Source organism: Molossus molossus, unplaced genomic scaffold, assembly GCF_014108415.1.
Source record: "Molossus molossus isolate mMolMol1 unplaced genomic scaffold, mMolMol1.p scaffold_m16_p_1, whole genome shotgun sequence".
NCBI classification, from domain to species: domain Eukaryota; kingdom Metazoa; phylum Chordata; class Mammalia; order Chiroptera; family Molossidae; genus Molossus; species Molossus molossus.
The window spans coordinates 157,710,588-157,735,633 of NW_023425344.1; the positions used below are offsets into that span (position 1 = coordinate 157,710,588).

The 25,046-nt window shown below is 43.8% G+C and overlaps 3 protein-coding genes across 4 annotated transcripts; 1 reads left to right on the forward strand and 2 right to left on the reverse strand.

Annotated features, from left to right (window-relative positions):
• Positions 1-81: 81 nt before the first annotated feature.
• Positions 82-12,269, reverse strand: NEDD8 (NEDD8 ubiquitin like modifier). Its single transcript, XM_036258284.1, has 4 exons — positions 12,137-12,269; positions 1,398-1,445; positions 1,145-1,227; positions 82-444 (listed from the first exon to the last, which is right to left on the reverse strand). The coding sequence occupies exons 1-4, from the start codon at positions 12,152-12,154 to the stop codon at positions 348-350; spliced, it is 246 nt and encodes an 81-aa protein (XP_036114177.1). The 5' UTR covers positions 12,155-12,269; the 3' UTR covers positions 82-347.
• Positions 12,270-12,300: 31 nt separating this feature from the next.
• On the forward strand, positions 12,301-21,719 carry GMPR2 (guanosine monophosphate reductase 2). Of its 2 annotated transcripts, XM_036258241.1 has the most exons (11): positions 12,301-12,673; positions 13,046-13,159; positions 13,274-13,393; positions 16,751-16,834; positions 17,008-17,181; positions 19,546-19,627; positions 19,718-19,824; positions 20,013-20,055; positions 20,728-20,887; positions 21,086-21,245; positions 21,443-21,644. In XM_036258241.1, exons 2-11 carry the CDS (start codon positions 13,073-13,075, stop codon positions 21,485-21,487), a joined length of 1,062 nt encoding a protein of 353 aa, XP_036114134.1. In that variant the 5' UTR covers positions 12,301-12,673; positions 13,046-13,072; the 3' UTR covers positions 21,488-21,644. The 2 variants fall into 2 exon arrangements, with proteins under 2 accessions (XP_036114134.1, XP_036114142.1); XM_036258249.1 differs by having other exon boundaries at positions 21,086-21,719.
• A 415-nt stretch (positions 21,720-22,134) lies between these two features.
• Positions 22,135-24,782, reverse strand: TINF2 (TERF1 interacting nuclear factor 2). The gene is made up of 9 exons (XM_036258226.1): positions 24,279-24,782; positions 24,026-24,130; positions 23,845-23,946; positions 23,658-23,765; positions 23,476-23,572; positions 22,841-23,303; positions 22,684-22,751; positions 22,495-22,586; positions 22,135-22,366 (listed from the first exon to the last, which is right to left on the reverse strand). Exons 1-9 carry the CDS (start codon positions 24,468-24,470, stop codon positions 22,178-22,180), a joined length of 1,416 nt encoding a protein of 471 aa, XP_036114119.1. The 5' UTR covers positions 24,471-24,782; the 3' UTR covers positions 22,135-22,177.
• Positions 24,783-25,046: the final 264 nt, after the last annotated feature.

A 25,046-nucleotide genomic window follows, 5' to 3' on the forward strand; every position in this document is an offset into this window, starting at 1 on the left:
CTCTTTCGGCCTGGTATAACTGAGTGTGTATTGAGTCCATTATTTCAGCCATATTTGTGTAACAGAAGAAAGATTCCAGAAGGCCAGGGAATATTTTATTGACAACCAGGGACATAACCATAAGAGAGGGAAGCACACAGGACTACAAACTAAAACCCAAATGCCAGCAAGGGCCCTTTGGGCCAGGAACACTGCATCCTGGGGTCCTCACAGTCTCCCATCAGTAGACACACAAGACTGGGCATCCAGGAGAGGGAGCAGTGACTCTGGTGTCCCAGAGAGTGACAGGATATATGATGCCTCATTACAAGAGACAGGGTAAGGAGGTAAAATGGAGAGAGGGTCCATCACTGCCTAAGACCACCTCCTCCTCTTAGAGCCAACACCAGGTGAAGGACTGAACCACCTAGGATTTTGTAATCAGCTGCTGTCTTCTCATCATTCCTGCAGGAAAAGAAGGAACAAAAAGGATTAGAAAAATCATCCAGAACAGGGCTCTTAATCTGGGTTTCATGGATCTACCCAGGGGTCTATGAACTCAGATGAGAAAAAAAATTACATCTTTATTTTTACTAACCCCAAACTGAAAGCTGATTCTTTTTTTTATATTAATTTTTGTTACAGATGTTTCTTTTTCCCCCCACTGATTGCCCCCTCTCCGCCCTGTCCCCACCTTTATTGTCCATGTCCATTGTTCATACATACATGCATAGAAAGCTGATTATTTCCTTAAATTTTGAACTTAAGTAAAACCACAGTAGTATTAGTAATATGGGTAACCTATTAACAATAGAAATTAGATATTTTCATATCATATTAGAATTGTTTGCAGGTATCTTGAAAATATTTCAAAGTTATGGTAGTATTAGACCCACCATTAGCTCTTAATGTATTAATAAAAAACACATATATTACAAACTTGCCTTTTTAGTATTTTGATAACTGTATTCCAATATAATTAGTTTCTTCTGTAATTCTATGTATTTTACTTTATGTCTGAAGAAATATTATTCTGAAAAGGGGTTCATAGGCTTCACTAAATTGCCAAAGGGTCCAATAAAAAGAAGCAGGCTGCTCCATCTCCAGTATTTGCTCCCTTATCTTCAGTAAGATTGCCACACCCTCATTCCCATTCAAAACTCACATCTGTTTACCACTGTAGATGAGCCGCTGCTGCTGTGGGGGGATTCCCTCTTTCTCTTCCACACGTTCCTTGATTCGCTCCACCTTTAGGGGTACAAGTAGTCAGGGGCTACCCCTGGTAGGTAGGGGCAGGACCATGGAAGTGGAAAGAACATAGCTATGCAGATAGCATGAAAGCAAAGGACTAAGTTCATCAGCATATCCAAACAAATGCACATGTCAGGAGACAGGCATGAAGAGGTGTTGGGTATTACCTTGTCTGTGGGTTCAATGTCAATCTCAATCTCCTTTCCAGTCAGCGTCTGAAACAGACAAGGGTTTCATGAGTCCTACAGCCCAATATACAATTTGTCTTCTAGGTAAAATGTCCTGTCCTGGTCTCTAGGGATCTACTACCTTCTACGAAATGAACATTCTTAGCAAAGTTGCTTTGAAGAATCAGAAGGACTTGACCACACCTGAATTCATCAAACATTTTTAGGCTGTGGACATGTTTGAGAGGGCAAGATTCTGTGAATTATTTTACCTTAATCCCACAGGTCATTTCATATCCCACCCTCACAAACTAGAATCCATGAGAATACTGGTATTCCTTTGCTTGAGACAGCAATGAGAGGTATCCTAAAAAAAAGCATTCTTTTGAATCAGAAGGACCTTGTTTTATATATCAATGACAGAAACTAACATTTAGATAATTCAAAGAATTCTCAAGGACACCTGAGATCACCTCTGACTAGCTTTTTAAGTAACACTGCATTCAACATTCTATTCTCCTGTATCTTCTCTAAATTCTATGTAAATCCTAAATTGCAGCTCTGGTCTTCTTAACTTCTTCCACAGACTACAGGCTGCTGACATCCAAATACAATATACTGATTGCACACTTAAAACTTCTGTGCTCCAGCCCTGGCCGGTTTGGTTCAGCAGTTAGAGCTCTCAAACTGAAGGGTCACAGGTTTGATTCCCAGTCAAGGGCACGAACCTGGATTGTAGGTCTGATCTCCAGCTCCAGATGGGGCCGTGCAGGAGGCAACCAATCGATGTGCTCTCTCACATCGAACTTCCTCTCTCTATCTCTCCCCCCGCAACCCTCCCTTCCACTGTCTCTAAAAATCAATGGAAAAATATCCTCAGGTGAGGGTTAACAACAAATGCTGTGCTCCATTCAATCTAATCTCTCATCCATTATTGCTCTTAAAGCTCATATCTACACCAGTCTACAGTAATCCAGGCCACAAATATGGTCTTAATTTAGAGGCACTGCTTTGCTTCTACTGTATTCCTTGTTGTCATACCTTTCCCCACTCTTTCTCAAATATTCAAGGACCCTTTAAAATAAGATCGATAAGCCCAGCCAGTGTGGCTCAGTAGTTGAGCGTCGACCCATGTACCAAGAGGTCGCTAGTTTGATTCCCGGTCAGGGCACATGCCCAGGGTGTGGGCCCGATCCCGAGAGGCAGGCATGCAGGAGGTGGCCAGTCGATGTTCCCCCTGCTTCCCTCCTTCCCACTCTATCTGAAGATAAATAGAGAAATATTCTTAGGTGAGGATTAAAAAAAAAAAGCATGCCTATGAAGTCAAAAGCAGAGTGTGGATCTAAACATTAGACTCTCTGGCCTGAGCTCTTAGTTCTATACTTAGTACTGCCTGAGTCTGACTCATCTAGTATTGGGACCCAACGTATGTTCCTGTGGTAAGCTTACAAAATAACATATGGTTTCTACTTCTGGTATTCACACAGACTAGCATGAAGACAGTATTTAGGGACTAATTTCTCAACTACAAGAATGGGTCAGTTCTAAGTATATAGTATTCCCAAAAGTACAAGAGTAACTTCTTTGGCTGTTTATATGCAAAAGAATAAATTACAACAATTATTCTCAATTTTCTACTGCAAACCAAGATGGCCTGTGTGAAAATTTTCAACACTCTATGTTAAATGAGAAAAATAATGACAGCTATGTGATTTTCATGAAAGTAAATATATTCAGGTGTTAAAATGTCCTTTTGTGAAATGACAGTGACAATATTCAGTAATATTTTTAGGCCCTTTCCTGACAAAATGAAAAGTATGCAATTATGTGTTGTCCAAAAATTATTTCACTTTATTGATAATAATACTTTAAATGCAGATTCTTTAACCAGACAATTCTATTTCTAGGTAAGTAACATGGAGCAAAACTTGAACATGTATCCAAAGAGGAACATGTACACCGTTTGTAAAAGTGAAATACAGGAAATAGTCTAATGCCTAAAAATAAGAAAACTATCAAACTATAGTACATCCATAGAATCATATATTTATTATGCAACAATTTATACACTAACATGAAAAAACCTAAAGAATTATAATTAGCTATTATTTTCTAGATGTAGAATTATACATATATACAGTTGGCCCTCGTTTATCGTGGCTAATCAGTTCCAGACTCTACCGCGATAAATGGATTTCCATAAAGTAGGATTCTTTACTTATACAGGCCATCCCTCACCTCTATACATACATAGAAGGAAGAATTAAAAGTATCCATATCTCTTATAACAGTGAATATCCTTGAAAAAAGGAGTAGAGCCCTGGTGGTTTGGCTTAGCGGTTAGAGTGTCGGCCCGCGGACCAGAGAGTCCCAGGTTCAGTTCCCACTAAGGGCACGTACCTCAGTTGCAGTTTGTCCCCACCCCAGTTGTGGTCATGTGGGTGGTAACTACTTGATGTCTCTCACATCCATGTTTCTGTCTCTCTCTTCCCCCCTCTCTCCCTCCCATTCTATCTGAAGATGAATGCAAAAATGTCCTTGGGTGAGGATAAAAAAAAATTAAATAAATTAATGTTTAAAAAAAAAAAAGAAAAAGAAAAGAGGAGTAGAACTGAAGGGAATGTTTATCAAGGGTAACTCTTCCTTTACCTGTACTATTTAAATTTCTAATAAAAATATTTCTGTATCACACAAATATTAACAGATATTAATTTTGATTTAATAATAAAGAATTTTAAAGAGTGAAAAAGATTCTAAGAGAATGCCCAGAACTGCTCACCCAAAAGTAAGATGCTTAGACCTTATGACATTAAGAAAAAAATTGGTAAGTAAAAACTAAAACTCTAGGACTAGCCCTTTGTTTCTGAAATTGACTGTAGAAGCCCATGAATGTACCCAGAAAACAATCTGGCAATACAATCTCCCAGCAACAATACTTCTGCAAAAACAACCATGGCTATGTCCAAAAATATATCTTTGACAATGGTCACTGGGCCTTTTGATATTGAAAAACTAGAAACATAATCTAAATAAATATCAAACAAATGAGTATTAAATAGATTATGGCACAAACACAGAGGGAAAAACACAGTCCTCAAATAATGTTTAGGAAAATGGTAATATTCCCATTTTGTACAAAAAACAACCAACCAACCAACCAGAAAACAAACAAACAAAAAACCCCCACATATGTATATCTACTTTCAAAAAAGTTGGGAAGAGCCCAGCTGGTATGGCTCAGTGGATGAGCATGGACCCATGTACCAAGAGGTTGCCGGTTCGATTCCTGGTCAGGGCACATACATGCTCAGGTTGTGGGCCAAATCCTCAGTGAAGAGCATGCAGGAGGTGGTCAATCAATGTTCTCTCTCACTGATGTTTCAATCTCTCTTTCCCTCTCCCTTCCTCTCTCTCTAAAATCAATAAAGAAAAAAATTAATAAAAATAAAGTTGGGAAGAATATATACATCAGTGCTTTTATCTTGAGTTGTGAGAGTATGGCTGACTCTTATTATATCTATTGGTACTTTTCTGTATTTTCCATTTTTTTATACCATGAATACATTGTAAAGAGAAAAAAATATTTTTAAAACAATGTCCCTGATAAGAGTATAATAAAACAATTCTGTAAAGCAGCACTATCCAATAGAAACAGAAGTCATGCAAACCACATATGCAATTTTACATACACTAGTAGCTACATTTTATTCTATTTATTTATTTAATAATAATTATTATTTTTTAAACCTCACCTGAGGACATTTTTGCATTTATCTTCAGATAAAGCAGGAGGGAGAGAGGAAGAAAGAGAGAGTGAGAAACATCGATGTGAGGGAGACACGTTGAGTGGCTGCCATCCACACGACCCCAACCGGAGCTGGGAACTAACTGCAACTGAGGTATGTGCCCCTTAGCGGGAACCGAATCCAGGACTGTCTGGTCTGTGGGCCAATGCTCTAACTGCTGAGAAACATTGACACGAGAGACACATCGACTGGATGCCTCCCACACAACCCCGACCAGGGCTGGGGACTGAACCGCAACGGAGGTATGTGCCTTTGACTGGAATCAAACCCGTCACTCTCTGGTTTGTAGGCTGACACTCTAACTGCTGAGCCAAACCGGTCAAGGCAGTAGCCACATTTTAAAAGGTGAAATTAATTTTAATACTCTTAAATAAAATATATTCAAATTATTATCACTTCAACATGTAACCCATATAAAAATTAATATATTTTACATTCTTTTTTAAAAACCAAATCTTCAAAATGCTGTGTGTATTTCATACTTATATCTCAATTCAAATGGAAAATATTCATCCAAAATACTTGCTCTGTATTTAAATTTCATAATTTACAGTTGAAAAAGTAGATTTATATACCCAACTTAAAAGTTTTCCAGCCATGGCCAGGTGGCATCATCCTCTACCCTAAGAGGTTGTGGGTTCCATTCCTAGTCAGGGCATATACCTAGGTTTTGGGTTTGATCTCCGGTTGGGGCTTGATCAATGTTTGTCTTTCACACCGATGTTTCTCTCTCTCTTCCCCCCTTCCCCTCTCTCTAAAAGTCAATAAAACACATATCCTTGGGTGAGGATTAAAAAGAAAAGTTTTCCATCCGGCTGGTATGGCTCAGGGGTTGTCGACCCATGTACCAAGAGGTTGCCAGGGCACATGCCCAGGTTGTGGGCTCGATCCCCAGTAGGGGGCGTGCAGGATGCGGCCAGTTGATGTTCTCTCTCATCAATGTTTCTATCTCTATTTCCCTCTCCCTTCCTCTCTCTCTAAAATCAATAAAGGGGAAAAAATTAAAAATAAAAATAAATTGTTAAAAAAAAGTTTTCCAATGATAGAGTAAGCTTTGAGTTTTTAAATTTAAATTAAATATAAATAAATAATCAAAATAAAATTTCAATTCTCCATCTAACCACATTCCAAGTGGTCAGTAGTCCATGTGACTAATGGTTACTGTACTGGACACTGCTCCAGCATTCTAGCTAATATATGCAACAATAAAATAATACCCCCATTTTGTAACCTCCAATGAAATAATAGATCTAACATAGAAAACAAAATAACCTAAGAGAAGTACATACCACACCACTCATACCTATGAGTTATTTTCAACATGAACACACAGAAAAGACTAATCAAGCCTTTAGAGCTTATTACCAACTGACAAGAAAAATAGATCAAAAAGGAAAGTATTAAAAGACAACATGGAGATGTAATCAACAAAATCGGAACTGTAGGAAACTATGGGACAAACAACACAGTTTATTCAACAAGAAAAAATAGGGAAAAGGGTGCATTACAGATTTAAAGAAGCTTAAAATACATATCAACCAATTGCAATATATAATCTTAGTTGGATCCAGATTCAAACTAACTGTAAAAGTAAATGAGACAGCCATGGCTGGTTTGCTAAGTGGTTAGAGCGTCAGCCTGTGGTCCTGAAAGACCTGGGTTCGGTTCCTGCCAAGGGCATGTACCTTGGTTGCAGTTTGTCCCCGGATCTGGTTGGGTCATGCAGGTGGCAGCCGCTCAATGTGTCCCTTTCACGTCGATGTTTCTCTCTCTCTCTCTCTCTCTCTCTCTCTCCCCCCCTCCCACCCTACCTGAACAAAAAAATGGAAAAACATCCTTGGGTAAGGATTAAATAAATAAATAAATAAATAAATAAATAAATAAGACAACAGAGTAAATTTGATGATAGTAAGAAATCACTGTTACTATTTTAGATGTGATAATTATGGTTATGTTAGAAAAAAGGAGTTATGTTTTACAGCTAAATACTGAAACATGTATGAATAACATATGCTGGAATTTGTTTCATAAAACATCAGGTAAGGAGAGCCGGTAAGTGTAAACAGATTGACCATGAAATGAGTTTTTGAAGCTGGCTAAAGGGTGCACATGTCTTTCTCTATGCTGTTGCATGTTTGAAGTGGTCCATAATTAAAAAGTAATTGAATAATTTTAAAAGATATTCTTGCTATATCATGTGATACTGCGTTTCTTTCCTCAGATCTGCTCATTGTGACCTGGGAATGCATTCAATGCTATTTAACGAGTCTATGATGAACTTTAGCTCAACACAGTGCTTTAGGCACCAGAGGGGATATAAAAGAAATGAAGTGACCAAGCCTTTGCCAACAATCTTTTTCAAGTGAATATTTAGAACCAAGAAACAATGAGCCATAAACTTAATAGAGCAAACCTATATATACAAGGAAGTGCCGTATTGAATATTATTGCCCAAATACAAGATGCAATGACAAAGTGCTATGGTGAGTGAAAATCTAATCAATGCTGATTAATTTAAACCTGAATAAAACAACATTTCACACCCACTATTACAGCTAAAATAAAAATGGCTGACATGACTAAAAGTTAGTAAGGGTGCAAAGCAGCTGGAATGTTCTTTCACTGCAGGTGGGACTGTAAAATGGTACAACCCCTTGAAGAACTGTTTAGCAGTTTCTTTTAAAGTTACATATATCGTCTGGCTGCTGTGGCTCAGTGGTTGAGCGTTGACCCATTCACTAAGAGGTCGCCAGTTTGATTCCCGGTCATGATACATGTTCATGGTAGTCCCCAGGGAGGGGCATGCAGGAGGCGGCCAATCGATGTTCTCTCTCATCGATGTTTCTACCTCTCTTTCCCTCTCACTTCCTCTCTCTCTCAAATCAATAAAGAAAAATAAAATAAAATAAAGTTACATATATCAAGCCCCGGCAGGTAGCTCAGTTGGTTAGAGTGTCATCCCAATACATTAAGGTTGCTTATTCAATCCCTGATGGGGCACATAGAAGAATCAACCAATAAATGCATAAGTAAGTGGAACAACAAATCGATGTTGATGTTTCTCTCTCTCTCCCTAAAATCAATTTAAAAAAATGAATACATTTAATAAATAAATAAAGTTACATATATCTACCACATGACCCACTGATTCCATTCCTAGGCATTTAGCCAAAGGAAAAATATGTCCACAAAGGATCCTTATTCATAATGGCCAGAAACTGGAAACAATCAAAATGTCCATCAACAGGAGACTAGATAAAGAAACTGTGACACAGCTATCCAATAGAATACCACTCAGTTATAAAGAAGGAAGTACAAAGACATTTAACAACAGATATAATGCTGAGTGAAAAAAAACAGACACAAAAATTATATATTGTATTACATTAACATAAAGTTCTAAAACAAGCAAAACTAACCTATGGAGACTTTTAGAGGGCAGGAATAATGTTCTAGAATCTAGATCTTATGGTTACATGAGTAGGTACTGTGGTTAAAAACACACTGAACTGAGCCCTTAAGAACTTTGTGTTTTATTCAATGTTTAAAGTAATTTGAATGAGTAAAATGGGGCTTAAATAGTAAAGACAGTTGTTCAAAGAAATCTGCTAAGAGGGTACCAATGCAGGATCTAGGGTTAGGGAGCAATATCATGAAAAAGAAGTTTAAAAATCTGTACACTAGGATTTTGTATATCATGCCTTGGTTTAGACTCTAAACTTTAGAGGAGGCATGGCCATACAAAAACCTGGTTAGAGGTATCACACATAAATAAAGACATAAGTTAATGAGACCCTAGACCAGAATAATGGTAATGGGAATAAAAAGACAATTTTAAAAAAAGAAGAAGTATTAAAGGAAAAATTAGGTTGTAAAAGAGAAAAATGACTCTAAGTACTGAGTTCCAGATACCTGAAAGATTTGCAAGATCAATATATGAGATGAGTATTGGGGAGACGGCTTAAGACAGAAAGGGATGTATTTAATTTTAGAAGATGCAGTACCAAGAGAAGATTTAAATCAAAAGGATCTGTAAAGCATTGCAGAAAGAGCCCAGCTGGTGTGGCTCAGTGGCTGAGCATCAACCCATGCACCAAGAGGTCACCAGTTTGATCCCTGGTCAGAACATATGCCCAAGTTGTGGGCCCAATCCCCAGCTGGGGACATGCAGGAGGCAGCCAACTGATGTTCTCTCTGAGGGATGTTTCCATCTCTCTCCCTCACTCTCTAAAATCAATGAAGAGCCCTGGCCGGTTTGGCTCAGCAGTTAGAGCGTCAGCCTGCGGTCCACAGAGACCTGGGTTCGGTTCCCGCTAACGGCATGTACCTTGGCTGCAGTTTGTCCCCGGCCCTGGTTGGGTCGTGCAGGTGGCGGCCACTCGATGTGTCCCTTTCACGTCGATGTTTCTCTCTCTCTTCCTCTCTCTCCCTCCCACTCTATCTGAATAAAAAATGGAAAAATGTCCTAAGGTGAGGATAAAAAAATAAAATAAAATAAAATCAATGAAGAAAAATTAAAAAAACAAAAGGATTGCAGAAAGAGATATGAAAGAAGTCAGCTAAGAGGAAAGTTGAAAAATGAGTAATTCATAAAGGAGTCCTGCCAATAAAACCTATCATTTATATAGCAATTAACAGCTAACTAATCATTTTCATATGTATTTAGCGTACAGAAAAATGCATCAAACCAAAAAAGAGAGATGGAGGACAGAGAAACCTGTTTAAAGGCAGAAAGGAAAGTGTTTCAGGACAGGAGGCTGACAATTTTAGAGAAGTTCTAAATAAAAATGAATTCAAAGAGACAAAATCTAGAACCTTGCTACTTAAGCAGCTTCAACATCACATGGGAGCATGTTAGAAATGCAGAATCTCAGGTCCCCATCCCAGACCGACTGAATTAGAATCAATATTTTTACTATTTACTGCAGTACTAAAGATCCCCAGGTGACTCTTAAGCACTTTTAAGTTGAGAATCTCATCTGTAACACAGTATTATTATTATTATTATTATTATTATTATTATTATTATTTTTATCCTCACCCGAGGACATTTTTCCATTTTTTGTCCAGGTAGAGTGGGAGGGAGAGAGAGGAACAGAGAGAGAGAGAGAAACATCGATGTGAAAGGAACACATCGAGTGGCTGCCACACACACAACCAACCAGGGCCGGGGAGAAACCGCAACCAAGGCACGCGCCCTTAGCAGGAACCGAACCCGGGTCTCTCAGGACCGCAGGCCTACGCTCTAACCGCTGAGCCAAACCGGCCAGGGCCACAGTATTATTTTTAAACTGCAGGTCTCAACCAACAGTGGGTTATGAAATCAACTTAGAATAGAATTGAAACGTCAATGCATATCATACATACTAAGTTTGTGTGTGTGTGTGTGTGTGTGTGTGTGTGTGTGTGTCTGGGGCATGAGATAAATTTTTTTAGTGTAGGTTGAGATTTTTAAAAAAGTTTCCAGGCCAGTGTGGCTCAGTGACTGAACATCATCATCCTATGGACTGAGAGGTCCCAGTTCTATTCCAGGTCTGGGTGTGTGGGGGTTGCTGCTTGAGCCCCAGTAGGGGACCTGCAGGAGGCAGCCCATACATGTCTCTCTCCCACATAGATGTTTCTATCTCCCTTCCTCTCTAAAAAATCTATAAAAACATGTATTTTAAAAGTTTCCAAAACCTTGAACACCACGTATAGCAATAACCTGTTCTTTGGACTAAGAGTACTAAGGGGACACAAGAAACCTTATGCAGTGAAAAGGTAAAAGCATTGATTTGCCACTGTTCTTCACACTTTTTTTTGACAGTGACCCACACTAGGAAATACATATGAACTAGTAACACATACATGTATGTAATATATACATAAGATGAATTTTTTAAAAAATCAAATACTCTTACCCAGAAGTATACCCTGAAATTTCTATTTTCTTCTTTTTTAACGTTGCTCTCAACCCACTGAACCATTAAAGTGATTTCACAATTAGTGACTCTTTTATAGGTCACTACTCAAAGTTTGAAAAACAATATCTGGCTATGCTGTTTGGCCTCAATCCTTGGCTAAGAGGTGGTTTGGAAGAACTGAAGAGTTAAGAATGGCTATTATGTATAGTAAATACACCAAGGAACTGATGAAATAACGATAACCTTATTTAGCAGTAAAGAAGCCAAACTAATGCTGCACTACATCCGTTGTTAGTTTTTGTCTGTCTGCAGGTACAAAAAAGAAAATAGCAGATAGGACTAATGAGGGTTGGGAATTGAAGAACCACGGGAGTTGAGAAATGGAGATGAAGGAAACACTGGTAGTACCAAGGACTAGGGCACTGGTAACTAACCTGCCTCAGTCAAGGAAGTGAGGATGGTCCAGGATGCCTGGCCCAGAAAGGCAGGCGCTGACTGAACACATTCCCAGCTTTGGTTCCCGAAGGCTGGCTAAGATACTACATCTTGGTGACAACCAGCAAAGGCTTACAGTCTAATCCCTTCTCCCGCCCCGTTTTCAGGCTAACGTTTTTGTGTCGTGCTCGGAGGCAGCCTACGTTCGGGGCTGGGAGGAGCAGGTAACCTGGGCACGAAGAATGGAGATTAGAGCTTATTCCAAGAATCTAAGAGAGTGGCGCCAAGCTGTTGCTAGGCCTTCTCCTGACCGCAGGGGTTCGAATATAGCCAGACCCGGACAAAGGAGACCTCCTCCAGGGTCACGGCGAGAAAGCAGAACGGCAGAAACCCCGCGGTCATCTGGGTGGGCCAGCCCCAGCAATCAAAAACCTCCAGAGTCCCCCTACGTCCCATCACCCCTCGCGCGGAGCCCTGAGGCTGTCAGCGCCCTCCAGGCTCTGGAAAGGAGTGGTTTCCCTTCCCCGCTTCTCCCGTAAAGCACAGCAGCCAGCCCAGTACCACTGAGTCTTGGCAAAGCTGGAGGTGCTCCCACCTTCACTTTAATTAGCATCTTCTTCCAATATTGGGTCTGCACACAGATAAATCGCTGCTCCTGTCGCTGCGGTGGTCGCCGCCGCTCCCAGCACTCTTCCTGTGGGAGTCACGTCTGCTTCCGGGTCACTGTTTGGCTCCACCCTCCCCTTCTTTCCCCAGGGTTCCCGAAAGGCTCAGAAATGCTCCCCGCGTTTCGTTTCGGTGGCGTGGTAAAGAAGAGGAAGGCGGCCAGCTTAGTTACAGCAGAGGTGACGCCTCCGCGATTCTGAGAGTCCCCAGCGAGTCGGGCCTAGTGTAAAGACTGGGCGGAACGAACTACTTATCCCGTCATGCTGGTGGGCAGCTCCGCGCGTTCCACCCTGGGAGTTGTAGTTTCCTGCTCCTCAGACCAACGGCAACCTCGGTGTGTGAACTCTGTTAACCAGAAGCCCTCGCACTGCCACCGCTGAAGCTGGAATTCCTCGGTTAATCGTTCTCGCCCGCAATTAGCGGAACCTGTTCGCGTGGCTCACGAGGCTCAGCGGGGCTTCGCAAGGTTAGTTGCTAAGCAAAGGGAGCTTCGATCAACTGCCACCTTGACCACGGCGACAGGAAGTACCCCCTATTCCGGAAACTGGTTATGCCCCCCCCCCTTCTTACTAGCCCCCAAATCACCCTCTTACCTTAAATTACTTTTTTGCAGGGGAGAGAGAAGGAAAAGTAGTGTAAGAAATGTACCTTTTGAAGGTCACAACTCCATCCCAATTCTTCTCCCCTGGGATGGAGACACCGGGGGTAATCGCGACCACGGGACGGGTCGACCAGTGCTCCGACTTTTCACAATTTAGGCGTCAGCCCTGACAGGGCATTAAGGCTTGTTATTGGTTCAGCTACCCTCTCATGTCTTTTCTTACCTTCCAACCCTCAGATTCGTTGCTACCCTGAGGCCCCCACCATGCCTCACATCGACAACGACGTCAAATTGGACTTCAAGGATGTCTTGCTGAGGCCCAAACGCAGTACCCTTAAGTCTCGAAGTGAGGTGAGCCTGCTTTCCCTGGTGGACCAGGACTGAGAAAGATTCCTGGTACTTTTCCTCCTGCAATATTTGTTTTTTGAATGAATGAAATGCTCAGTTTCCTGTTCATATCTGCAGGTGGATCTCACAAGATCCTTTTCATTTCGCAACTCAAAGCAGATGTACACTGGGATCCCCATCATTGCTGCCAATATGGATACTGTGGGCACTTTTGAGATGGCCAAAGTTCTCTGTAAGGTAGGACTTCTCTTATGTCGCTTCCTCATTGAGGTCCAGCTATGACTGCAGTTATTTGCACCCCCATCCCCAGTCAACTCTCAGGCAATTAACAGTCCAGATGCTCCAATTTACTATTTTCTCCAGTACTAAAGCTCCTTGATTTGGTAAGTTTAAAGAACCATGTGAGTTAATGAAATTCCAAGTTTTGACCCTATTTTTCTGATATATAAACAGAACTTTCCCCTTTCTCCTGTCCAGCAGTTTATACACGTTGCCAACTTTTCCCAGCACCCAGGTCACCCCCTCCAAACACATGCATCTCTCCAGTTACGCCATTGTTAGGAAACGAAACAGTCACTGTTTTAGTTCATAAACTAAATACAGTTTGAGCATTAAAAAATTCCTAACTAGAAGATCCTAGAGAGAAGCTTATTAATTTTATTATATGCCCGTTCTTTCTTTCTTAAAAACAAAAAACTTCATTTTAAGTCCTAGATTCCTGGGAGTTTCTTGGATATGCCCCAAATGGAATGCGTTTTTCTTTTATAGAGGTTATTGTTCACTTTCAAAGTAGAAGATGCTACTCTTGTCAGTAATATTACCTGCCTCTATACTTGTAGCGGAAAAGGTAGATACTAGTTACTCTGGGCACTCTTGAGAACATACGCACTCTTCTGATTAACACATGTAGCCCCTGGTTGATGGATTCTGCTGCAGCCTGTGGCTCTGTTAGCCTTAAGGATTTCGTCTCCTTTTCTCTATTTTTGATTGCTGTAAGTCTTTGTGGAATGTCTGCTGTCATTTCTCTGAAGTTGTAGTTATTTTAGTATTGCTGATGCCGTGCACTAATTAAGAATCCTGCTGTCACCTTGTCGAGTTGAGGAATGGTGAATCTGACTTCAGTGTTAACAGACATGCTATAACACGTGGAACTTGTGGGTACTGTCTTGATGTTTTATGTTGAGAATGGCTTTTCGGTACTGCTGCTGAGTGCTAAAGAAATCAGATTTTAGAGATAGAGCCAAATCTCACAGTAATAATAAAAAGGTTGGATGCCAGTATGCATCTTTTCCTAGGTCTCTAGCTTGGTATGTAATTGGATGTGTTTATCATGCCACAACGTGCCAGTGTATCTCCAAGGTCTGCTGACCTAGAGTGCTTTTCCTTTGTTAGCATGTTAATGGCAGAGTGTTGCTGAGAGAACAGAACTCAATACCAGCTAGGTAGTGTTGATGATAACCTCTGATTAAGTATAACAATAACACTTCTTATTGCTGGCTGATGCATGAGTTCCTTGGGTTTCTTGTCAGTTGTGAGACTTGTACATCTCAGTCAACTGCTGTCTCATCTGTTTGTATGCCTGCACTTTTATTTATTTTTTATTCCTCACCTGAGGATATTTCTCTATTTATCCTCAGATAGAGTGGGAGCGAGGGAGGAAGAGAGACAGAGAGAAACATCGATGTGATTGGTTGCCTCCCGCATGACCCAACCAGGGCTGGGGATGAACCACAACTAAGGTATGTGCTCTTGACGGGAATTGAACCCGTGACTCATTGGTCTGTGGGCCGATGCTCTAACCACTGAGCAAAACCGGCCAGGGCTGTATGCCTGCACTTTTATCTTAACTAATTAATTAATTAATTTTTAAATTTATTTTTCGTTACTGATTTGAGAGAGAGAGGAAGGGAGAGGGAGAGAGATAGAAACATCGATGAGAAAGAACATCGACTGGTTGCCTCCTTCGTGGCCCCCACTACTGGGGATTGAGCCCACAGCCTGGAAATGACCAGGAAATGAACTGGCAACCTCTTGGTGCATGGGTTGTCGCTCAACCACTGAGCCACACCGGCCGGGCTGTATACCTGCACTTTTTTTTTTTTTTTAATCCTCACCCAAGGACATTTTTCCATATTTTATTCAGCTAGAGTGGGGGGTGAGGGGAGAGAGAGAGAGAGAGAGAAAGAAACATCGACGTGAAAGGGACACATCGAGTGGTTGCCACCCGCACAACCCAACCAGGGCCGGGGACAAACTGCAACCAAGGTACATGCCCTTAGCGGGAACCAAACTCGGGTCTCTCCGGACCGCAGGCTGACACTCTAACCCCTGAGCCAAACCGGCCAGGGCTGTATCCCTGCACTTTTAAAGCACAAGCACCAGCATTCACAGTGGCCTTTGAATGCCTTCCTTAAAGTACTGGGATATTGTTTGCAATTTGTTGAGCTAGGAAATACAAATCCATTGAGTCATATCCTTGTACTTGGTTGACTGAAATAGACGGAATGAAATAAACTTTTCAGGTTGGTCCATGTTTCAAGAAAATTTGTCCTTTACTCCAACGGAGATGGAGAAAGGATGAGGTAGCATCTTACCGGCTCTATTAAACTTAAGATCTTACCTTTTGTGAGCATTTATTGATATATATTTAGAGAGGGAGGAAGGGAGAGAGAGAAGTGTGAAAGAGATAAATTGATTGGCTGCCTCCCAGGTATGCACCAACCAGGGGATCGAACCCGCAACCCAGGTATGTGCCGACTGGGAATTGAACCCGTGACCTTCTGGTGCATGAGGTGATGCTCCAACCAACCGAGCAACCTGGCCAAGGGCACCTTTTGAGAACATTTAGATTCACTGAACTACTGCGGGTAAATTGACCAGAAGATACGAAAAATAGGTCTTCTACTGGGTTACCACAGAAGAGAAGGGTCTGAGTCAGTGTAGGCAGACACTGGCTCTGTTTAGCGTCTTCATGGTTCTTTCTAGTCTACTGCTTGTCCCACTGCACCAACAGCTTGTCCTTGTTACCTTTTAAGTCCGAAGCACTGTATGTGCTGGCAAGTGAAATCAAAACCAGGTAACTTAGTACTTTGGTGGGAGAGTTTGACAGTACTAGCTTATGGTAAAAAGTCCTACTGGGATTTGTACGGAGATGAATGGTTGAAGTAAAAATTTCAGTTCAGCCCTGGCTGGTTTGGCTCAGCAGTTAAGAGTGTCAGCCTGCGGTCCAGAGAGACCCAGGTTCGGTTCCCGCTAAGAGCACGTGCCTCGGTTGCAGTTTGTCCCTGGCCCTGGTTGGTTGTGCGGGTGGCAGCCACTCGATGTGTCCCTTTCACATTGATGTTTCTCTTTCTCTCTCTTTTCCTCTCTCTCCTTCATACTCTACCTGAACAGAAAAAAAAAAAGGAAAAATATCCTCGGGTGAGGATAAAAAAACAAAACAAAACAAAAATTTCAGCTCAACCCGAGTTCTTTAAGTTTCTCTTTCCAGACTTCAGCCCTTTCCCCCCTCAGAGAGAATATTAAAAAGTCTATTTCTAGAAAAAGAGACTCTAGTAAAGTTCTCTCCTTTATGATGGCTTTTTTTCTCCTCAGTTCTCCCTCTTCACTGCTGTCCATAAACACTACAGCCTCAAGCAGTGGGAAGAGTTTGCGAGCCAGAATCCTGACTGTCTTGAGGTAATACTGGTCCTCCTGTGATCCCATCCTTATAGAGTTTTTCCAGGAATCTTTTCTTGGCTTCCTGGGGATCAGCCCTTACCTCCCCATCCCTGTTGGCCGCTCATCAGGTCATTTCTAACATACCACCAGCTGTCTAATGCCTCCCATGCCAATGTCCGTTTCTCCCACAGCATCTGGCTGCCAGCTCAGGCACAGGCGCTTCTGACTTTAAGCAGCTGGAACAGATCCTGGAAACTATTCCTCAGGTGAAATATATATGCCTGGATGTGGCAAATGGCTACTCTGAACATTTTGTTGAATTTGTCAAGGATGTACGGAAGCGCTTCCCTGAACACACCATCATGGTACGTTTCTGTTACCCTGTAGCTGGCACATCCCTCTCCTTCTTCCACTCTTTTGTGCCAGTTTTTGTTACATCAGTTCATTTCTCCTCTGCTGCATTATAATTTTCCCGGTCTGCTTAATCATGTCACTGGGCAGTTATCCATGGTTCCATGCTTTAAATGTTTATCGATCATTGCAATCTCTGACCCTTGATACAGTCTTTGTAAATCCAGTGTTCCTGACATCATTCACCAAAACATGATGTGCTTATGCATTGTACCTACCTGTGATACATATATACCTGCCTGCTGATATGGACATGGTACTACAGTCCTATTAAAGGGATCACATGCACAACAATGAGGTATCACCTCACACCTGTCAGAATGGCCGCCATCAACAAATCATCAAACAAGTGTTGGCGAGGGTGTGGAGAAAAGGGGACTCTAGTACACTACTGGTGGGAATGCAGACTGGTGTAGCCACTATGGAAAACAATATGGTGTATCCTCAAAAAATTAAAAAGTTGAACTTCCATTTGACCCAGTGATCCCACTTCTAGGAATATACCCTAAGAAGCCTGAAACACCAATCAGAAAGAATATATGTACCCCCTTGTTTGTAGCAGCACTATTTACAATAGCTAAGATCTGGAAACAGCCCAAGTGTCCATCAGTAGACGAATGGATAAAAAAGCCATGGTACATATACACAATGGAGTACTATGCAACTGTAAGAAAGAAAGATCTCTTATCCTTTGAGACTACATGGAGGGACCTGGAAAGTATTATCCTAAGCGAAACAAGCCAAACAGAGAAAGACAAGTATCATATGATCTCACTTATTTGTGGAATATAATGAACATAACAGTCTGAGGAATGGGGTAGTCCCAGAGACGTGGAAGTGGGGTACAGACTAACAATCCCCAGAATAGCAGGAGAGATAAACCACAGAACTTATATGCATGTATGCATGAACAATGGACATGGACAACAAAGCTGGGGACAGGGCAGGGAGGGAGGGGGAGGGGGGAAATCAGAGGGGGAAAAAGGAGAAACATCTGTAACAAAAATAAATAAATTAATTAATTTAAAAAAAGGGATCACATGCAACAATGTTTATTTTTTTTAGTAGTATTTTTTTTTATCCTCACCTGAGGACATTTTTTTCATTTTGTTTTTGTTCAGATAGAGTGGGAGGGAGAGAGAGAAACATCGATGTGAAAGGGACATATCGAGTGGCTGCCTCCTGCACAATCCAACCAGGGCTGGGGACAAACTGCAACTGCGATACGTGCCCTTGGCAGGAACCAAACCCAGGTCTCCCTGGACCTCAGGCTAATGCTCTAACCACTGAGCAAAACCAGCCAGGGCCAACAATGTTTTATTTTTTTACAAGCTTAGGGGAGTGATGACAAGGCCTCGTTTTCTTCACAGCATTGAGGGATATCACTTTTCTGTCCATCAGAAGCAAATACAACTATGTAGATGGGTATTTAGCCTACATTACCACATCTTCCCCTTTTCCCTAAGCCCAGAGAGGTTATATCACATAACAGCTTAATGGCAGAAAATATTTGGGTCTCTTGGTGGGGAGGGGAAGATAAATCCATTGTAAATCAAATTTCGTCTTGGTCCATTTGGACCACAGCTTTACCCTAGTGCAACAGTGAAACTGGCCACTAACCCCCTTACCTTAGCTGGGGAAGCAGGGTCCTTTTGTGTGTGTGTGTGTGAATTCTCACCTGAGGATATTTTTTTCCCCTTGATTTTCAAAGAGAATTGAAGAGGGGAGTGGGGAGAGAGAAAGAGAAACATTGATGTGAGAGAGACACATTGACTGGCTGCCTCCCGCATGCACCCCAACCAGGGCCGGGGATCAAACCTGCAACAGTGGTATGTGTCCTTGACTGGGAATCGAACCCACAACCCTTAGGTGTGTGGGCTGACACTCTGTCCACTGAGCCACACTGGCCAGGGCTTTTTTTTTTTTTTTTTTAAGGTTTATTGATTTTTAAAGAGAGAGGGAGGGAGAAGAGAGAAACATCAATGTGGGAGTATAACATTGATCAGCTGCCTTCTGTAGGCCCCCTACTGGGGATCAAGCCTGCAACCCACGCATGTGCCCTGACTGGGAATCAAATGAGCAACCTCTTGGTGCACAAGATGACACCCAGCCAACTGAGCTGCACCAAGCCAAGGCAGCAGGGTCCTTTGAAATGGTTAGTCTAAACGCTCTCACAGGGCCCAGTAGAGGGAACCCAAGTGGTACCCTTCTTTGTAATAATGTTAGAAGGTCCTGGTCCAGGCATGCTGTGTATGAGAGCACATAAACTCCTCTTCATTTCTGACCTTAAAAATGCTGTTTTGATGGTTATGTCTCAGGCAGGGAATGTGGTGACAGGAGAGATGGTGGAAGAGCTGATCCTCTCTGGGGCTGACATCATCAAAGTGGGAATTGGACCAGGTAAGTTGGCTCATTGGGGGCCATTGGTTACCTCTTCAGTGCAGACACCTATGGAGCACTTCACTCTCGTCCTTGTCACATTCTTCTTAGGCTCTGTGTGTACCACCCGAAAGAAAACTGGAGTGGGGTATCCACAGCTCAGTGCAGTGATGGAGTGTGCAGATGCTGCTCATGGCCTCAAAGGCCACATCATTTCAGTAAGGTCCAAGGACAGAGTAGGGTATGAGGCTGCCAATTATCTGGGTTTTCTGCTGGGTATGGAAGCTCTGATAGAGGAGGGTCAGGACTCCTGGGTTCCTGTCAGCTTTGAGGTGGGCTGTTCGGACATCGCTGAGAGGGCTTGGGAAATCCATGCTATCTCTTCACAATGCTTCTCACTTTGCAGGATGGAGGCTGTAGCTGTCCTGGGGATGTGGCCAAGGCTTTTGGTAAGGACACTGGGAGAGCACAGAAGAAGGACCCTATAGAAGAGGACAAGTCACCTTTGAGGCTCTAGGATCAGGCTAAGAAAGGCTGAGGAAACCACTCAGGTTCTTTCATAATATGAACTCGTGACCCTGAAGCCTGTGGTGTCATCTGGGGCGAGCAAGCTGAGACTCTGATATAGACTCTCCCAAGTGTGGGCCAGGACCATCTGCACCATCCCCTGGACTGTTGGGCAAAGTAAATGCCTAAACCTTAGAGTTAAAAAAAATCCAGCTTTGGAGAGTGGGGCTGTGGATCTGCATTTTTTTTTACAGCTTCCCAGATGATCCTTGCTCACACTAATCTTGGAGACCTTTGCTCTTGGAACACTTGAAGTGAGTCTTACTCACTGGGTACAGTAAAAAGAAATGACCAGAAGATGGCAAAGGAAGCAAAAAGAGAGAGCAAAGCCAGGCAGGGAATCTCTAGTGGCTTTAAATTTTTTTTTGGAGAAGCCAGAGGAATAGCGGCCAGGGCAGAGCAAGCCTATGTGGGCTGTGGACCAGCTAGGGCAACAAAACCAGGAAGATGCTGGAATCATTTTAAGGACTGAGAATTTGGTGTGAGTTGCTTCTGAGGCTGGGTGGGCATGTGGACACCTGGGCCAGATTCATCTTTTTTCTCCTCATTGATAGGGGCAGGGGCTGACTTCGTGATGCTGGGTGGCATGCTGGCCGGGCACAGTGAGTCAGGTGGTGAGCTCATCGAGAGGGATGGCAAGCAGTACAAACTCTTCTATGGAATGAGTTCTGACACAGCCATGAAGAAGTATGCTGGGGGCATTGCTGAGTACAGGTATGTGCAGAGGCCCAGGAGCTGAGGGTTCTTGGAAGGTGTGACTAAATAGGGTGGTGGCAGAACTCAGGGCTGTTGGGAGGTGGATGGTATTGTTCTTGGGAGAAAAGTGGTGAACCAGGGCTATGGACTGGGGAAGAGTCATTGGGCTTAAGGAATCCAGAAGGAAAAGGAAAGAAAATTGTTTCCTCCTCTAAGGGCCTCGGAGGGAAAGACGGTGGAGGTGCCCTTCAAAGGGGATGTGGAACATACCATCCGTGACATACTTGGAGGCATCCGTTCCACATGTACCTATGTAGGAGCAGCTAAGCTGAAGGAGCTGAGCCGGAGAACCACCTTCATCCGTGTCACCCAGCAGGTGAATCTAAGCTTCAGTGGTGTGAGCTAGGCTTCAGCAGTTCAGTTCTGCCCTCCAAGTCACCAGCACCAAACCATAGGGCCTCCCAAGCGGGCCCCTCACCATCCCAGCTACTATGACTATCACTTGATCATCTCACTCCTGAGATTTCCTGCAATAATGCTATACTTCTCTATCTGCACCCGCAAAATACCCAGGGCGCTTACTGGGGAGGAAGCAAGGAAGGCAGGCTGAGAAAATGAAGTTAAGATAATCAAATGGGAATCTGGGGACCCAGCTCCTGAAGATTATTAAAAGAAGAAGATACTGATTCATACAACTGTTTTATATATGGCTGTGGTCTTTGGAAGTAGGCTTTTAAAATCATGTTTTGCTAATCAGCTTCATTAAATAGGATCTTTGAATATCTGAAAAGCTCTGAAGTGTTATCATTTTTAAAATTTCCCTATAAAGAGAGATCCCGATGACTGTAAATAGATTCTGGAGCTTTCTGGGTGCTGCTCCAGGGCAAGTGAGGTGGAGGTGGCACTGACCCAGTGGAGTCAAGAAGAGTGAGTACTTTTCCCATGAAACATCTCCATTTGAGTGGCACCAACCAACCCCCAGAATTTACAGAGTATATATTTTGGCATCAAGACACAGATATTTTCAGAATAGGGAAATTTCTCATCCAGGTTCTCAGCCCTGGTAATCTTTCTGGTACATCTGAACACCACTTTGCAAGGGAAGTAAAAGAGCAAAAGGATTCTTTTAGCCTTGGAGAGGCCAGCCCTGTTTCTAAATGATCTACACAGACCTTACAGAAGCCTTAATTCCCCTCCCGCACACCAATACAGTGTTTTAATAAACCCAAAGTTTAATTATCAAGCATTACAAAGTAATTTGGGCCATGTAGTCAAGCAACCCAAGCCTAGGCTTCCACTTTATTCCCACTAAACTGCCTGTAGAGGTGAGGAGGGCGGAGACAGGCAGGATGCAGACAACATTCCAGTCCTATTGGAGGAGTCTATATGATCATGGGAAGGGGCAGACACAACACTGGGGCTAGGATGGGGGAGGTATTCATAGAAGGTGGGGATTAGGGTGTCAAACTTTGTCTTCTCATAGTTTTCCAGAGTCTCCTGCAGAGAAGGGAGCAGGGAGATTCTGTCATCTGAAACATTCCGTGAGCCCTCCATATTCAGGAGCATGGGGGCGGGGGGGTGGTTCTGTCTTGTTCTGCCCCAGCTTTCTGTTCCTCTCTACTCACCATTCCTCCCCTCTGGCCATTTTCTTCCTCATCAGAGTCCAAAACCAAGTCCCCTATGGTAATGACAGGGCTGCACAGAGATGGAGGACATGCTGCAGAAAGGAAACCAGAGTCAAAGTACTCTTCTAGGTGAACACAAGCCCTCAAGTGAGGAGGATTTCTGACCCAGTCCTGACTCAATATAGCTACCTGGCTTCCTGGCCTTTGGAGGTGATAATGACAGTCTCAGGGACTCCAGGGGGCTGTCCCAGCAATTCCTGGGGTGAGAACAAGCAAAGAAGATAGGATAAGGGGAAAGCAGGCAAGGAATGTGCTGCTAGTAGGCAGAAGCAACGGTTCCACTCACTCTTTTTGCTCCGAGGCAGACAAGTCAACTGGGTTCTCCTGCACAGTCCTTCCACCCAGGGTCTGGGATGGACTCCTAGACTTTCCAGTGGAGGCTGCTCTCGTGTCGACATCTCCTGCTGGAACTGCCATGTGTGTCCCTTGTTCTTCCCTGTTCTCAGGTTTAGATATAACCTGGGTTGGTGAACCCAGATTCCTAAAGGGGTACAGCATGACTGTGGGGCGCTCCTTATGGCCTACCCTAGTGGATGCCCACTGGGAATGGATTCTTCGCTGGCCTAGAGGGGCCAGATTGAAGTGATGGCCAGCCAAAGGTTCTGAGTGCTTCCTTAAGGCTGGTACCTCAGGAAGGTTTGGGCCAGGCTTGGCTTTTGGCAGAGGTTGGTGGAGTGCTGGTCTTGGTTGCTGGGGAGGCCTCTGCTCCATGGGCTCTGTCACGTTCACTGAATTAGTAACAGAGCACTCTAAAAAGAAAAGATTGTTCCTTATAAAAAGAATAGACAGTAATATATCAACTCAGTCCAGTTTCTTGTGTTTTGGGCCCATGTAACCCTTCTAATGGACGGGCTATCTCAAAAGGTCTCAGGTTAAACACTCCACCCGCAAATTCCTAATTCTCCCAGATGGTCCTGGTACCTGGAAGTGGCCACCCCATGTCCACACCATACTGGCTCAAAGCAAAAGAAGAAGTGATAGAAATTCCAGGCTGCATCCAACTCAGCACATCCTGAAGCTGTGGGCAGGGAGAGAGCATGAGGACCACAGTCTTTAATCAAACCACCCCACACTCTGCCCTCTGTGTTTTGCCCCAAGAAAACCTGCTGAGCCTGTGGTGCAGGCAGCGCTTTTTCCAGCTGACATAAGTATTCAAAAAACAGCTTTTCCATAGCAGCCAGAAAAGGTTCCCCATACTCTTGTTCAAGTTCCTGCAGAGCAGAAAAAAGTAGGTTAAAAGAGGACTAAAGAAGAAAGCCACACCATAGCTTCCAAACTAGCCTGTCTCACCTGCAACTTCCCAGCCAAATCCACAGGGGCTTCTGCCAGCCCCTTCACCTGCTGGCAAAAGGCTTCTTGTGCCTCGGAGATCTTCTTCAGATCCTGCTTTGTCTGTTGAAGGTAGAGAAGGCAGACAAGTTAGGGGTACCAAGGGTTAACTGGGGTGGGGACCGTTCCAGGGATTACTCACAGCTTTGGGGTCCCGCACTACAGGTCCAGACTCTGGGAAGTGGTGATGCAGGGCATTCAGAACCTGAGCCCAAGGCCGGCCCTGGAGGATCAGCTCCACCACCACCTGTGAATAGTACTGAGCTCAGAATTCCCACTGCGGGGCAAGCTCCCCTTTTGCATCTGGTCCCACCCCCCAAGCGGTCCGTCCTAGTCAGGTCCTTGCATCCCGCCCTTTCCCCTCTTCCTTTTCCTGGTCCCACTGGCTCTAATACCTTGGCCTTTAGGCCCATACACAGGCGTTCGTGGTGGCGATAGCGAACTAAGCCAGGAGCAGCAGCGCGCAGGGACCGCAGAAACTCCAACACTCGCGGAAAATGTTCCACTAAGCGTTGGCGCACGACTAGCCAGCTGGCAGCCGCAGCAAAGCGCAGAGCAGCGGGACCGGCCCCCGGGGGCGTAGCCATGGCCGGCGAGCTCCGCCCCGGGGGCAGAGCTTGGGCTTCTTTCCTCCACCGCGAGGCTGCCTCCCCCTAGGGGCGGGGCTTCCGCTGGCCCTTAGTGGCTCGGCTGTTTCGATGGTCGCCGTATACTTTGCGGTCCGACTCAGTGCTTTTCCATAGGCTGCCAGGATTTTGGAGGTTTTTTTCCAATTTGGGAAGGAGCCTGAGTGGAGAATGTAGCCGGTTCCAATGGCACCAGGTCGTTCGCTCTGCCTTAAACGGCCCCGTTGTCTCCAATCTGAGAGCTATCGCGCTTCCGGTCCTGCGACCAGTTTTCTTGCCCCGGAAAAGGGCGGTAATGGATAACCAATGGGCCACCGGCGAAGGGAAACGTGACGGTGCGTCATAAGGCCACGCCCCGGCGGGTGGGGCCCCGCCCCCCTCTCTGTCAAGTTCCTTGGTCCATGGCTAGGCTGCCTGAACAGCGGGTCTCGGCCCTCCTGGCCCCAGTCTTTCTTTGTGGAGCCTGCAAAGAAGTCCCTCTCTGAGGCTTGACTTTCTAGTTCGTAAAGCGGGGCCGTGCCAGTTGTCCTCTCCATC

Coding starts and splice junctions, on each gene's coding strand:
- NEDD8 (XM_036258284.1), bottom strand. Junction 1,228..1,397: donor ACATTGAACCCACAGACAAG/GTAATACCCAAC, acceptor GTACCCCTAAAG/GTGGAGCGAATCAAGGAACG. Junction 445..1,144: donor ATCTACAGTGGTAAACAGAT/GTGAGTTTTGAA, acceptor CTTTTCCTGCAG/GAATGATGAGAAGACAGCAG.
- GMPR2 (XM_036258241.1), top strand. CDS start 13,073: ATGCCTCACATCGACAACGACGTCAAATTGGACTTCAAGGATGTCTTG. Junction 13,160..13,273: donor CCCTTAAGTCTCGAAGTGAG/GTGAGCCTGCTT, acceptor TCATATCTGCAG/GTGGATCTCACAAGATCCTT. Junction 16,835..17,007: donor AGAATCCTGACTGTCTTGAG/GTAATACTGGTC, acceptor TTTCTCCCACAG/CATCTGGCTGCCAGCTCAGG.
- TINF2 (XM_036258226.1), bottom strand. CDS start 24,470: ATGGCTACGCCCCCGGGGGCCGGTCCCGCTGCTCTGCGCTTTGCTGCG. Junction 24,131..24,278: donor GTATGGGCCTAAAGGCCAAG/GTATTAGAGCCA, acceptor TACTATTCACAG/GTGGTGGTGGAGCTGATCCT. Junction 22,752..22,840: donor TCTGCCTCGGAGCAAAAAGA/GTGAGTGGAACC, acceptor TTCTCACCCCAG/GAATTGCTGGGACAGCCCCC.